The sequence below is a fragment of the Trematomus bernacchii genome, unplaced genomic scaffold, assembly GCF_902827165.1.
Source record: "Trematomus bernacchii unplaced genomic scaffold, fTreBer1.1, whole genome shotgun sequence".
NCBI classification, from domain to species: domain Eukaryota; kingdom Metazoa; phylum Chordata; class Actinopteri; order Perciformes; family Nototheniidae; genus Trematomus; species Trematomus bernacchii.
This window is the reverse complement of record NW_022987698.1, coordinates 7,460,346-7,475,174: the sequence shown is the minus strand read 5'-3', so window position 1 is coordinate 7,475,174 and position 14,829 is coordinate 7,460,346. Positions and strand designations below refer to the sequence as shown.

General features: G+C 40.2%; 1 protein-coding gene across 1 annotated transcript in view; it reads right to left on the bottom strand.

Moving 5' to 3' along the window:
- Positions 1-1,961: 1,961 nt before the first annotated feature.
- Positions 1,962-14,829, bottom strand: part of arhgap9 (Rho GTPase activating protein 9) — a 39,822-nt gene continuing 26,954 nt past the window's right edge. Inside the window, 12 exon segments of the mRNA XM_034138799.1 lie at positions 1,962-3,130; positions 5,274-5,379; positions 6,924-7,058; positions 7,802-7,855; positions 8,493-8,570; positions 9,628-9,726; positions 10,938-11,057; positions 11,444-11,549; positions 12,952-13,050; positions 13,574-13,669; positions 14,197-14,284; positions 14,412-14,473. Of these exon segments, the coding sequence (XP_033994690.1) occupies positions 2,944-3,130; positions 5,274-5,379; positions 6,924-7,058; positions 7,802-7,855; positions 8,493-8,570; positions 9,628-9,726; positions 10,938-11,057; positions 11,444-11,549; positions 12,952-13,050; positions 13,574-13,669; positions 14,197-14,284; positions 14,412-14,473 (1,230 nt within the window). The 3' untranslated portion in view covers positions 1,962-2,943.

Below are 14,829 nucleotides of genomic sequence, written 5' to 3'. Positions count from 1 at the left end.
GTGGAGTAAACAATCAGCTAACCGTAACATTAACAAACCAAAATGGGTGACGTAGGTCAGATACATTTGGGAGCCATGCATCAGCAGCATTCAATAAACTGTAGCACCAACAGTTGTGGTGTTAGGATGTTTTTCTCATTGCTCTGCTGGTTTAAGCCTTAAGTGAGTACGATGACATTTAATTGACAACTGCCTTGACTTTTACTTGTGGTGTGCAAAAATCCCGACAGTCAGAGACCAGCTTCACTTGCAACATCACATCAAATCCCGAGCGACAGTTTGTCTGCTTTGGTGCTCAGCTTTTCAAAGTTTAAATTCCCCTTACCAACAGTGTAGCAGAGCAGGCAGGCCTGAGTGTATATAATGAGGACAGCTATATACATTTACTGGTGGGCAGAAAAGCTGTTCTTTAACCAGAGCAACAGGATCAAGGCTTTGTGTCTTTTATGCTACAGAGATGTCTCTTCTTTTCTCAAATAATTCATGAACAAAAGCTATGATATACAGTAACAAAAAATCACGGCTGTATCTCTTCCTGCAAGAATAAACCATACAGATATATTAACATAGCGCTGCCCAAGCAAATTACTCTAAAGTACACTGTCTAAAGTGGATTGGATTATGAAATTAAAATGATGATACTTGGATGAAAAACATATACCGATGAAACATTCCCCAACCTTCTCATTCTCTTTCTTCCACACTTCTTTAATAAATACTTACACATACTCAGAAACGCTTTGTTTTACTGTTGAAGCAAACAAAATAACTACCTACAGATGCAAAATGGTCAGGCGGTTACATTTCATCAGTGCGTGCTTAAAAAGATATTTGGTTGAAAGCTACATTTTGCTGCGCTTGTGCTCTTCTGTCTACATAAAACATGCCTGCACATTCTAATGTACTTTTCATACACAATAGGTAATTTTGCATCGTTTTCACATGTATTAAGGGATATCCAGACTGCTGTTTTAAATTACATGTGATTAATAAGTCAAAGAAGAAAGACAGAAGGAAACTGAGGAAAGAAAAAAGGCAAGGATTAAAGCCAAAGTAATAGAGTTGACTTTCACTGCCAACATGCTGCTGATTAGAAGGGAGGGGTGTTTGATTGTGTCTGATTCTATTTTAGGGAGTCATTAGCACCATCACACCAAGTGAAATAAAACACATCACACAGCTAGCGCCCACATCAGTTAAACGCAACTAGGGTTTTATTGAAGAAAAATCCCTTCAGTTGACACATTTAAAAAAGAGAGGACAGAAGAAAAAGTCCCAAATGCATTTATTTTTGAGGGCGCTATATTTTATTTGAATAATGTGGGCAAGCTTTACAACATACCGCTGTCAGAAGACAAAAAAAAAACTGCAGACTGACTGAGAGATAAATGTATAAACTGTGATGACTATGCTCACATGAATTTGGATCATATAAACAAATGTGGTTGTCTATTTAGGTTAAAACATATTTCTGTGTCAGTCAACTATAAGGACGACCTTGGACATAATACCCATAAGTCCAGATGACTCCCCATCACTCAACTACACATCATTTAGCCCCTCCTTAAACACTGTCACGATTGGAAATAATAGGAACATAAAAATGAATAAATGCATCTAATAAAATGTTGCAAAATCTATGCCCCCCACCCTCCTCTCCCTATTTTGTGCTCTTTTTTGTCTCTTGCCAAACCCACAGTCAATATAAAATTACCAAAGCCACAGAGTGAGAGAGGGAGAGGGTTTTGGGGAGAATCCACATTTTTTAAACATATGCATTTCCAGTTCCTCTTTTGTTCTGTTATTAAAAGCAGCATTCACACCAATCACAGGGGAGGCCTCCGCCCGCTGCGGCCCACTATACCTCCACACACTTCCACACACTTCCACTATCTCTCACGCAAGCTTGGTACAAACAACCTGACAGACACGTCCTGACCAATATCACAAAACACATCAAATCAGCTTGTTCAACTTTTCTTTTTTTATTGCAGGAGAGTTAACAATCAGGTCCGAGCAATATTTGAACACCACACTGGTCATTTAAAAGCAAATGTATCAGTTTGAATTTGGCTAATATATAATGTTAAGATCACACAATGTATCCAAAGTGCTACTAGTTGACAAAGACAGTATTTTACATATTTACAGTTTTATATTTCCTAATCTGAGGAGTTTGAACTAATAAAAATAAATGACGTATTTGTACAGTAAGGGAAGCTTTGACACTCATGACAATGTACTATTTGGTTCTATTTGATCCCATCACTGAAATCATGCTTTTTTTCTTTGAAGAGTTGAACTTCACCTCTGAAGTCTGAAATAAACATAAAACTCTTTATCTAAAACACTGTATGGCTTCAGTGAGGATGCGGCCACATTTACACGCCTAGCTTGCTTCCTGTTACTTTGCATATTTTACAGTATATATCTTCTGCTTTCCACTGCAGGTGGGATCTGTCCATCGTGGCTGCATGAGGTGCTGGTGCATGTGTTTTCACAGTGAGATGGCAAGTTTTGTTTCAGTGCTAGGTTAAGACATATCCTTCCTCACAGTCCTTGACAAATACCTGATTAATACTCAGCTAGCTGCTGGAGATGTATATATTTTATGGCTTTAAAAAACAAATCCAGTTTGTGTCTTTAAGACCAATGAAAAGTGGCGAGGAGGCGTCGGCTCCTGCAGTCAAAGACACAAGTATCGCAGCTAAAATTGGTTTGTTTTACTATTATTGTTTTAACATGTCTTTATATGGAGGCCAGATGTCATGATTAGCAGCTTTCTCTCCTGGTTCTTTGTACCCCGTAATTACGTTTTTGATGTGAAACCCATTTTACACCACATGAGTCAACAGGCAGAAAGGACAAATGCTGCACTACTTGTGCTTTCGTCTGATCTGGAAGAGCTTTTTGAATCCCCCTCCCCGCCTCAGTCCGAAAAGATCAAGAGGGGCCTCTTGTTCCAAAGATGTGGTCAAACTCGCTGAGGATGAGCTCCACCGCCTGATTCTGGTAAACCATATTCACCGCCATGTTGCTGTTGTCCCGCTCTGGACGCATGAGGGTCGGTCCGAACACGATGCCGATGTTCTGGGTGGTCATTCGATTGTTGCATGTCTTCTCCAAAACTCTGTAGATAGATTAAACACATAAGAGATAGCTTTAACATTTAAATATCAGCAAAAAATGTCTCTGGATAACAGATTATGAATTGTTCAAGTTGGCGGATTTTAATTTCTGGTCAAGTTTGTAAAATGGTTCCATTTTGGGCCTAAATTGAAATATCTCACTGTGGGATAGCTTTAATACCCTTTAGATGATGTACCTTAATAACTTTGTTGTGATCCCCTGACCTTTCCTAAAGCATCACCATTTGTGGGGATTGCCAAACAAAGTTTATTGATATAGTCCAATATCACACATTTTGCATTTGTCTCAGGGGACTTTATAATTTCTACAGAATATGAATATGACACCCTCTGTCCTTAGACCCTAACCTCTGACAAAGAAACCCCACAGTTAATGGGGAAACATTGAAGAAACCTTAAAGAGAGCAACAGAGGAGGGATCCCTCTTCCAGGACGGACAGACGTGCAATAGATGTAGTGTGTCAATTAAAAAGATTACAAAAATGACAACATAGAAAGAACATTTTGGTTAAAATTAAGAGATACTCAGCCATTATCAAGTCAAAATTATTAATTATTAATTTCTATTTAGTATATGTATATTATGTATATTATACATCCTGTTAGACTGATGCCATTACCATCAGTCTCAGCTGTACTTTGTATTAAGTGCTCAAATGTTAAAACCCTGCTTAACATCAACATGTTATACCTTGTCACTGGGGACATGTCAGCATGTTGTTGTTAGTATTCAGCTACAAGCATCACTCTGCCCGAGTACATCCCCACAGAGAGGCCAGCAGTGTTGTAGACTTTATTCTTATTTAAATTAATCGTTGAGACTGCAGACACACAGATGACTGCTAGCTTCCCACACAGCTTCATTCTTGTGGTCAGCATGTGACATCTTTAACCTTCTTCAAATCAGGACAGCAACTAAAAGAATCAAAGTCAACCAGTGACATCTTGTGTTTTGCATGCATGTTCATGTCTCTGCACTGTGTCTACATCCAGTATCCACCTATGTTGTGTGTGTGTGTGTGTGTGTGTGTGTGTGTGTGTGTGTGTGTGTGTGTGTGTGTGTGTGTGTGTGTGTGTGTGTGATCGGAGGGGACGCAGGAATGGGTTTAAGCCACAGCATGAGGCATTCTTCTAAAAATGCCATTCCCACCAAGCCACAGAAGCAGCCAGCAATTGCTCAAAACTTCCACATTAAAAAGAGAGGAGGAAAAAGGAGAGAGGGGGGGGAAAAGAGAGAAAAAAGAGCGAGCGAGGAGGGCGAAGAGAGAAAAAGAGAGAGAGGTTCCAGTGGTGGCGGCGGTGGTGTTGGTATGCCTTCCAGCAGACGAACCACAAGGCTCCCATGGGACCTTCGAGGCAAGGAGGAGAACGTGGGGAGAAGGCGGGGGGAGGAGGGAGAAAAAAGGAGAAAGGGATGGAAAGACGAGGATGAGAGGAAGAGGAGGAAAGGGAGGAAGCAAAGAAAAGGAAGAGAATAAAGAGTAAAGAAAGGAAAGGAAGGTAGGAGGAGATAAGGCGATAGGGGTGAGTGAGCAGGGAGATAATAAATGAGAAACAGAGCCAGTGGGGGAAAGGAATGACAGTGGGGAGAAAATGAGAGAAAGACACAGAGTTGACAAATTCATGGGGCCCACCACACCCTGGCACAAACATCGGCCTCTGAACACGAACGCTCACCCCTGGAGTGGAAGGAAAAACCATAGGCGGTAAAAAACACACATTTTATGTACTGTAAAAGGAACTGGCTCGCAGAACATCGTACACCATTCATCTTCCTCCAGCCTTTTCATCTTCACAGGGACCCAAACTTAACAACAGTGCGATCCTGGTACAGCACTGGCATACTTTGAGAACCGCGGCCAAAGAGTCCCTGACAGAAAATGACTGACAACGGCAAGGAAACTACCCCCTCTTGTGGTCACATTTCAAAAGGACATTTATGAGGAGGAGAGTTTTTTTTTTTCCTTCAAGGGCACAAGGTTCATTCCTTCATGCCGTTAAATCCCATTGGGAATATTCTGCTTTGTGAAATGTGCCAGTTTTAGGGAAGACAAATGAGAGACAGCAAAGACAAACACTTCAGCACAAATGTAACATGTGCGTTTTTTGTTCCCGGCCTCTCACCGCTGGAGATGGCGACATATGAACTGCAGCGTGTCATGGTTAGAAGGAGGCATGTTGAGCACCAGACACTTCAAACGATCCACTTTGTCCATGTAGTCCGACATCTCTGCAACACAGAGCAAGATCACAGTCAATGTCATCATTTGCATTCCACTTCATGAACTTCATGAGCAGCGGAAACCAAATGTACATTCGCTTACTGATATCACATGTACTTTATCAACAATTATCTAATCTGATATAACAGCATGTAGTTATCATTCTCATTAATATGCAAGTTTATCACTGAATTTAATTAATTTGGAAATGCTATCTACTGTTTTATGATAAGTCAAATACATTCCGATACATTTCTGTAACGTCAAACTATTTTTTTTAATACCATGAAAAGATTAAAACTGTGATCAGTAAAATTATACTAACTAGACTATGTTTGCCTGATTTGGTTTATTCTTGAATGTAATAGGCCTACATTGTTGTTTAAACTATTAAATACATTATTAAGTTGCACTGAATGACATTTTACTTTATCATGATGCTACTGTATAGTACTCACTGGAGCACTAGTGTTTTAATCTGCAGCTGAAAATAGTCCCCCAAAAATCACTACACTCTATTTTTGAGTTACATTTTCGTTAACCTAATGTTTAAAGAATATATTTGGCCTTTTCAAAAATGTGACTATATATTTATGGACCGTTTTAGAGGTTTACATCAGAATGGACGGCCACAAACAAAAAGGAAGTTGTAAAGCAAATAAAGATGAAAAAACACATTGTTGTTTTTTGTGTGTTCGGGACATTTGTTAACAAGAAGAAAAATATAAGCGGGAGTTGAGGATAATTGGAGTACGACAAAACGCAGCTAACGTGAGGATTTTTTGTTGTTGCAGTAAAACCATAACTTCATTTGGGTTAAACACTGCTCAATAAATTTATCTTTTGTCAGTATGTAATTATTCCTCCCTCTCCTTGGAACTCATGCAATTTTCTTTTTTGGAAAAAAACATTTGATTTAACCGTGTCCATTTATCTTTCATGATCCATGTGGTGTTTTGCAGTGTTTCCTAGATGTGGACAAACGTGCTGTAAATTCAGTGTATTCTATATTGAAGAAAATGACTTTCACCGCAGCTTGAGAAAGTGTGAAAGCATCCAAGAAAAGAGGGGGTGAACTCTCTCACACAGACTGTCCTGGTTTTGACTCATTAAAACCATAGTATTGTTGCAAGGATTCAGAATAAAAGCACAGCAAAGGAAAAATAACAAAGTGAGATTATAAATTATCCAATACGAGGTTAAAAGACGCTGATCATGTAATTTGAACAACCTCACTTTGAATATGACTAGGGACTGGATGGACGCAAGTGCTCGTGTTAATTAATGTGCATTTCCTTTTCTTAAATAAATAAAATACATTAAAAAAAAATACTTTCACTAATCCTAATTCTCTAGTTCTCCTCATTTACTGTCAAATTTCTACTACACAAAATAAAAAAAAGTCCTAAATATCCCGAAAAAAACCTATCCATTAAAAAAGCATTAAGGTTAGATTAATCAAAGATGAGTGCCATTCTTTATTATTCTTGACATTAATGGGGGATGTGTACAGCAGAAATAAAATGAACTGGGGCTGAGGCGGGTCACTCACTGACTGTCTCCACGATGTCGGTGAAGAAGCCGAAGGGCACGAGGGGCTCGGGAAGCTCGCGAAAGAAAAGTTTCAAAGCTCCCGTGATGACATGAATGTCCTCCCAGTCACTCTGGTCCAAATTCAGCTTCTCTTCTGAGGGACAGGGAGGGAGGAGGGGGGAGACATTCAAACAGACATTGTCAGAAAAAGTGAAGACAATGTGAAAAAGAGAGACAACGGGTTAGAGTGAGTTAATGAGAAAAAGAAGTGGAGTTAAAGTGACATCATTGTTAAGCTAACAACATAATTAAAGTGTGAATTCATGTCGGATTGAGGCGTAACACGAAGGTTTGTAGCTGCAGGATGGAGATAGAAAAGCTCGTCAGAGAAGCACAAACACATGTAAAGCAAACATTTTCTTAAAATCCAGGCCTGACCAATGCTTCTCAAATTGGATCATAAAACCAAAGGGAAAACAATAAAAGGCTTTGATTGAAGTTCTTTATGATACAAATACGAATCTAATGATGAGAAGCGTTGGTCAGGGAGATGCTGCTGTGGGATTATAGAGCACTTCACAGTGTGTGAGCTGCAGCTGATTCTCTGTTTCCTCCACTTGGTGGCAGCCATGTGCCGTGCGAGGCGTCGCTGTACAACCTGCCGCCTGTTATTACATCAGAAAACTTGAAGCAGAAAAGCCTAAGGGACACACATACATTAAGCAAATGGTAGCACAAGCAGCAAACTGTACTGAGCACGTCTGTGCCGCAGATCAGCCCTGCGTGTGGGGAGTTTCTGACTGAGGTGTTCACATTATGCAACAAATGATGCACAAATATAAGCAGGCCGAGTGACACGTTCAAGCAGCCGTTTTCCCCTCGTAAATCTGAATCTACCTTGTACAAACTCTGCCGGGAACATGTAACGGCCGTCTGTAGTCACCGCTCGCTCTGCAAAAACCAACAGTTACTCAAAGGGCTTTCCTCGGCGTCCACCAAATGTAGTGGGAGTGAGACAATCAGGATTCAAGCAGGTGTGTGCAAATGTAGAATATACAAAACAGCATCAGAAAGCATTCTGAAAAAATAGGAAGGGTTCAAATGTAATGCTTTCTGATGTCCAATTGTAAACTCTGCCACTTCTCTCTGTCCCCAGCATTTCATTCACAGGTTTCATTCATGGTCAGAGATTAAATGAATCAAAATAACTTATCGAATTATCAAAATATTTCATATCATTTTCTCTCTCTCGTTAGCTAAACGTTTTTGAGTCTTTCTTTTAAATGTCTTTTCAGAACTGCTCCCTAAAGACATTCAATTCACCAAAACTAGTTTTTATCAAACCTTGTGGTCAAAAGAAAGATTGTTTTTGTGTGTATGAAATATTTGAAGCATTTTTCCCAGACAGTTTCCAAACAACTTGAGTTTCTTTAATGTCGATGTTTCTCTCTCTTTGACATCTACCTGGCACCACTTCTCTTCCCCCCCAACATTTCCCTAGCAGGTTTCATTCATGGTCCGAGATTAAATTAATCAGCATTAATTATAGACATAGTTCAGTTAATCCCCTCCTCCCCTTCATCCTCACCGTGGTCCACCAGGAAGCGTAGTTTCTGGATCACTGCCAGGTTCCCTGAGACTCTGTAGATGCCATCAGTGTCCAGTCCTGTCAAATTACGCAAATAGCTGGTGAGGTCACTGGTCAAAGTGACACATTTCTCGAGGCAGTCAGAGATGATATAATTGTTTTTGCTTCTGCACATCCATTATTTAGCAAGCCTGGGAAGTTTGTTTTGTTGCCTAACTTTCCAAAAGTGTTTGAATAAAGTCAAGCAAAAGCAAGTTTCGACACATCTAAATATATATATCGTTGAGTTATATGATGACATGATTATTTTTCCACACTGGTTTGATGTTGTAGATCAGGTCAGGCAGTGTAAACAATTAATTATTAACATCCTCAATTGATATTTTCTATTCTTTCTTTCTATCAAAGTGGTAAAGAAATCTAGCCTAGATTGGTCTTTTATTGATCATTGGTCACATTAACTTCATTTTATTTCACTTTAGATTAAAATGTGTTGCCAGCGTTTTATAATCTCTCTAGGAGCTAAAGTGACTCACATACTTAGTTGACAAAAACATGAATCAACATCAGTTTTTTTATCCATAGAAAAAAAGACAAGTTGCAGCTTGTAAAATGTCTACATATTCAGATTTTCTTCGTGTTCAGTTGAGGTTAATGTTATACTGTAAAACACTGGGTAAATGCAAGAGGCATTTTCTGACTTTCCGTCACATCCTTGAGTATAAATGTCTTAGACCAAAAGTGCTCCTTGAAAATATTCAATTCATTATAACCAAGTTTTTAAAAACAATACTCAGAATAAAGTTGTTTTGATGTGTATGAAATATTAATTTAAAAGTACTGTTTCCACACAGTTCCCAAACAACTCCATTGTCTCTTATTATATCTCTATCTTCGGTTGGCAGCTGTCAGAACTTTGTTTCTGTGCTTCTTTTAACTCTGTCAGGCAATCACAACAAAAATGTCAGTAAATGTTTGCTAAGTGATTGATGTCAAGGAGCTGAACAATAAGGTGCACAAATGCTTTTATGTGACTAGTGCTCAAAACAGAATAAAGGAGTGTTTCCTCTTGCGTCCCCCTCTAAGTTGAGCTTCACATTAGCAGGAGCTGGCTGTGTGTTTGCAGTGTTTGTACCTCTCTTCTCCACAGCTTCAGTACAAAGTCTGACGAAGCGAGGGACGGTGCTCTTCTCTCTCTCACAGAGCATCTCCAGACGACAGCCAAACACCTGATCTGAAGGGTGATGGCAGACGGACACAAACACACTTTTTATGTCTTTCCAAAAGTTACTTTCTTTCTCAAAAAACTGTGCCGAGACATGATGTAAGAGCTACAGGCTCAAGTTAATCTAAGGATAAATTCACTGTTCACTATGGAATAAAACCCCCATGTTCCCAGGAGCGATATAAGCTCACCTTTGATGATGCAATGCAGCTCACGTACTGTAGGCCTACTATATATACAGTATACAGTAGGGTGGAAAAACCCCAGCATACGCAACACTTTACTTCAGAGTTTGGTACCAAACTGGTTTTAATGCCATATGATCAGACTTTGAAAAACTTGCTTGGTATAATCTGATTAAATCAATCAGTTTAACAACATTAAACACCACTTTGGCACTAGAAGGGAGTAGGAGTAGTCATTATTTTATAAATGTACTGTCACTTCCATTCATTTAAGAGGCTTCTTCAGTTTGAATGACATGCAGGAAATCACATAACGCCTCCTAGTGGAAGAGGATGTTGTTGAGATTACATATCATGTTGGCATTATGTCGAAGCTTTGTGTGATGTGTAGCTTTCAATCCTGAACTGTTATTTTTTTTATTATGAGGAGCTGCTGGCCTTGAGATCACTGGCTATATCTGGCGACAGTTTTGTTGGGTACCTTTGCTGCCCTGGATTCCCTCCTCTCTTTCTGTCCCCCTGTCACATAAACGCAAAAATAAAATGCCAGAAAGAATACTTCACTGCACTACAAAAAAAGGGTTTAAAATATTATCAGGAAACCCCAAAGAACTTAAAAAATAACCCAAATGATCGCCTCAACTTTTGAGAACAAACCATAGCTAGTTTTGTTCTCCTATGGTTGATTGCACAATGTAAGTCATTTTGGATTAAAGCCTCTGCTGAATAAATGTAATGTTATAATAGTGTTGTAATCATCAGACAGGCAGTGTGAAATCATTTCCTTTTGGAGAAGCTGTTACTAAACAGGCAAGCGGATTGCGATGCGTATTCACTCTGGGATATGGCATCATTGCAGAATGAGATTTCCAGCCAGCCAACTTTGATGCAGCTCAGTTAAGCAGCAAAACATGTTCAACTTCACAACAAAAGACCAGTGGAAAATGTATTTGTAAAAGTCTTGGTTTATTTAACGCTGCGTACTGCTGACTAAAGGATACTAGCATTACAAATAACAAACGTATGAAATGTTACCTTTAATGAGGCCTTTCTCCTGTAGCGCCTGCAGAGGGGGTCTCTTTAGGATCAGCTTCTTCAGCCGGGTCTTCACTCTCTTCCTCTCCGTGTTCTCCAGGTTGGACGACGAGCGAGGGACTGCAAAGGTGGGAAAGGTGGAGGAGGAGGAGCAGGAAGAGAAGGAAGAAGAGGAGGTCAGTGCGGGTCGATGAGGGGGGCAGGAGAGCAGATGAGAGGGGATGGTGGTGAGGATGAAGAGTGGGAGGGCCGGGTGGCGGCGAAGGTGAGACAGGACTGACGGGGGGATTATTTGCCATGGAGGCTGTGTGAAGATATAAGTGGGCTGGATGGAGGAGAAGATGGAAGGATGTAAGAAGCCTGTGTGGAAGTTTAGAACAAAAAAAGTGATGATGATGGAATGAGAGTAAACTGAGGTGGAGTGAGTGGACGGTGTTATGTGGAGGAAGGAAGTCAGAGTGGAGCGATGAGAGGCTTCGGGGGGGGGGGGGGGGGGGGGGACTTACGCGTGGTCCTCCTGTCGTCCTCGTCTCCACTCTGCTCCAGCATATCCACGCTGCCTGCCCGCCTCAGGGAGTACAGCAGCACGTTGTCCAACGGGTTCTCACGGTCCTGGAAGGCAGGCAAAGTGAAATAGTGCTCGTTGGGTTAAGTTACTCACATACAAAAAAGTACTGTTTGAATCATATTTTTAAAGAGAATCTCAGAAGTCTATTAAGCATTTTAAATATTTATTTTAAAGGTTTTTTTGAAGCGCTTAATGTAGATTGGCTTTTTTAAAAGCTAATTTGCTGGATTCTTGCTGTTGAGAATTTGTTTCCTCATGGTTGACTGCACTTATTATAAATTGCTTTGGACACACCTACATAATGTAATAATAACATTTACACACAGACCTTAAAGGTCCCATGTCATGCTTTTCCGGTTATTACCCGTCCCCTTGTGTGTTATGTAGCTTTTTATGCATGTAAACGGTCTGCAGAGTCACAAACCCTCAAAGTACACCCTGTAGCGAGTAAAACTCTAACACAGAAATGACCTGTCTATGCTGCCCCAGAACGCCTCGTTGGAGATTTCTCTTTTTCTTCCTGAGTATGGTGACGTAACCATGCCCAGGTCCGAATGGACCAATCCGTGGAGCTCCTCACACACACACACTCAGCCTTATCTTTTCTCAGCTGCGGCTCCATGGATTTCTCCGCCTGAGACTCAGCCAGCTGTGAGTTTGTGTGTGTGCTCAGGCTGAGTTCAGGCTGAGTTTTGCGGTGTCTCGCTGTCTCGCAGACCCCACGCAGCAACCAGGAAACGACCCCAGTAACCCAGCTCACACTGTCCGCTCCTCGCGCAGCAGTGAGCCCCGCAAGGTCCCGCCAACACGGCACCCAGACCCCACGCAGCATTCTCATCTGTTTGTCATTACTGGTGTCATTTTCTGGTTGCTAACGCCATTGTAACACATACAGTAATCACTGATGTTCCGCTGTAACAGAGTGGGCGAGCTGACCAATCAGAGCACAGTGGGCTCATAGGGAGAGGGGGGGGCAGGAGCTCCAACAAGGCGTGTAGGACAGAGAGTGAATACACATACTATACAGAGATGCTGTATGAGAAACCAATGTGATTTTGGAACATTGAACAATGTAAATCTATTCTAGTAGACCTCAACAATGGAATTATGATCAGTAGAAATGGCCATGTCATGGGACCTTTAAAACCCATTAAAAAGAAAGATAGCTGTCATCTGTCAAAAGGAAAACTAAATGATTTGTTTGTAGATGGAGGCTAATATTCTTAAATCTGATCTTAAAGAAAAATAGAGAAAAGAAGACAAAGAATAATACAGGAAGTTGTTAAAGGATGTGTGTGCACTGTGCAGTCCTAACATTTATATACTAATGGTATGACACTATTATCCTTCAAATGAAAACCATTTGACCACTAATAGAGAAGTGGCACAATAAAAGGTTATCTCTGTGTGCGTGTGCGTGTGCGTGTGCGTGTGCGTGTGTCTCACCAGCCTGTCGATGACGCTCTGGATGGTTTTGTACCACTCTATGATCAGCGAGTCTGTCTCTGACTGCAGCAGGAACTCATTGCCCGTCACTGTCCTCAGCTACAACACACATACACACATTTACAGTACAATGTATTAATGTGTGACACACATATCCATACAGCTCCCCAACGATGATTTATAATATACATTTATATATATATATATATATATATATAAATATATATATATTTATTTGTTTACACTTTTTATCCAACGAGTTAGTCAGCTGTCATGTGTCAATCTCTATTGTCTTGATTTCAAAGATAGTTCAAGACGTACACGCCACAATTAATTGGAAAATGTATTATTACAGCTTCTTCTTCTTTACTGAGGCTAAATGCAAAGAAAAAACTCCCCACTCTCACTTCCTCTGCTGACAGAAATATGACTTTATGTTTTACTACTTGCTCACACTGTCCTCACTTTATACCAGGCCACAGCAACAATTGTGTTTACAGTTATTTGATAAAAACAGATTAATTACACATGAGAGTTTCTTACAGAACGTTTGAGGAAGATCAAATTATATCTGGAGATCTTTTCACTGAATTTCCTGAAAATTAATCCACTTATTTTTTACCTTGAAGACATTCTTCTTGCTGGACAGGTTGTTGGCCCAGTGCAGCTGTGCTCCTCTCAAATCCACACTGCTTTCAGGGCGACTGTTCCCTGGTTTCTGTTGATCAATTTACAGGCACATACAAACACAAAACATGTTTTCTTCTATTAGTTGGTCAGATTGACTCACACATGTTTCTAAAAACTGAGTTTGGGTGTTTTAATTTCCTGCACAGAACTCTAACATTAAGAGCAACTTTTGAACACAACACCTGCAACAGATACGTTGGACCTGTTTTGTGAACACAGGACTGAATGTGTGTCATTTCACAGCAAGGAGCCATGAATGAAAACAGATTCATAGAACACAAGCAACACAGTCGACAAAGCGCTCTTTTTTTGGGTTTGTCAAAAGCTACTGACTTCAAATGTTTAAATCTAAAATGACAACTTGTGCAATAAGTCACAAGACTTGGCTAAGGATTGTTAAATAAAGAAATTAGCTTCATGGAATGATTTTTCACCCACGTTACTTTTAATATACTGGGAAATAAACATGAATTGATTGTTTATACAATGAAATGTGTAAAAAAAACCTAAACCTTGGATAAAAGCTTGAGACACACAGTTTATCTGAGCTCTTACCCAGCTGGAAGGTGTCTGTGATTTAGGATCTTTGAAGAAAACCAAGCTGTTCCCGACCAACACAACCCAGGAGGGGCTCCAATTTTTCCTGCAACACAAATACCCCAATAATACTCATCTGATCAGCGCAGCAACTTATATTTGCCTTCATTTATTTAAACATTATTCATACAAATAGATGCAACCTTTTTTGTCTTCAATGGGAGCAGGCTCACCTCAGTTTCCGGCCTCCTTCTGCAATCTTTGTCTTGTTTAGGAGGCCAGCTTTCTCCAACTCCTGATGACACATTAAAAGAGCTTAACGCACAAGAGCTAAACTCAAGCAGTGTTATTCATAACGTCACACTAATGTCATCACTCACGGCAGGCAAAAAAATTGGCTTGATTAATAAAAGGTAACGGTAAAGTACAGCAGAGGGCTTTTCCTCTGTGTGATACACTGCATCCTGAGAAAACCCATTTAACTTGAATGTTGCATCATTCAAAAAAATAGCAGGAGGGGAGCTGCTGAATCTCCCACTGCGCTATGGCCCCGTTTAAGTTCTAAGAGAAACGTATTTATACGAACTATCTATTCAACCATCCGTATGGAGTACAGTACAGTACAGTATATGGAGGCAGTGAATAACAAAC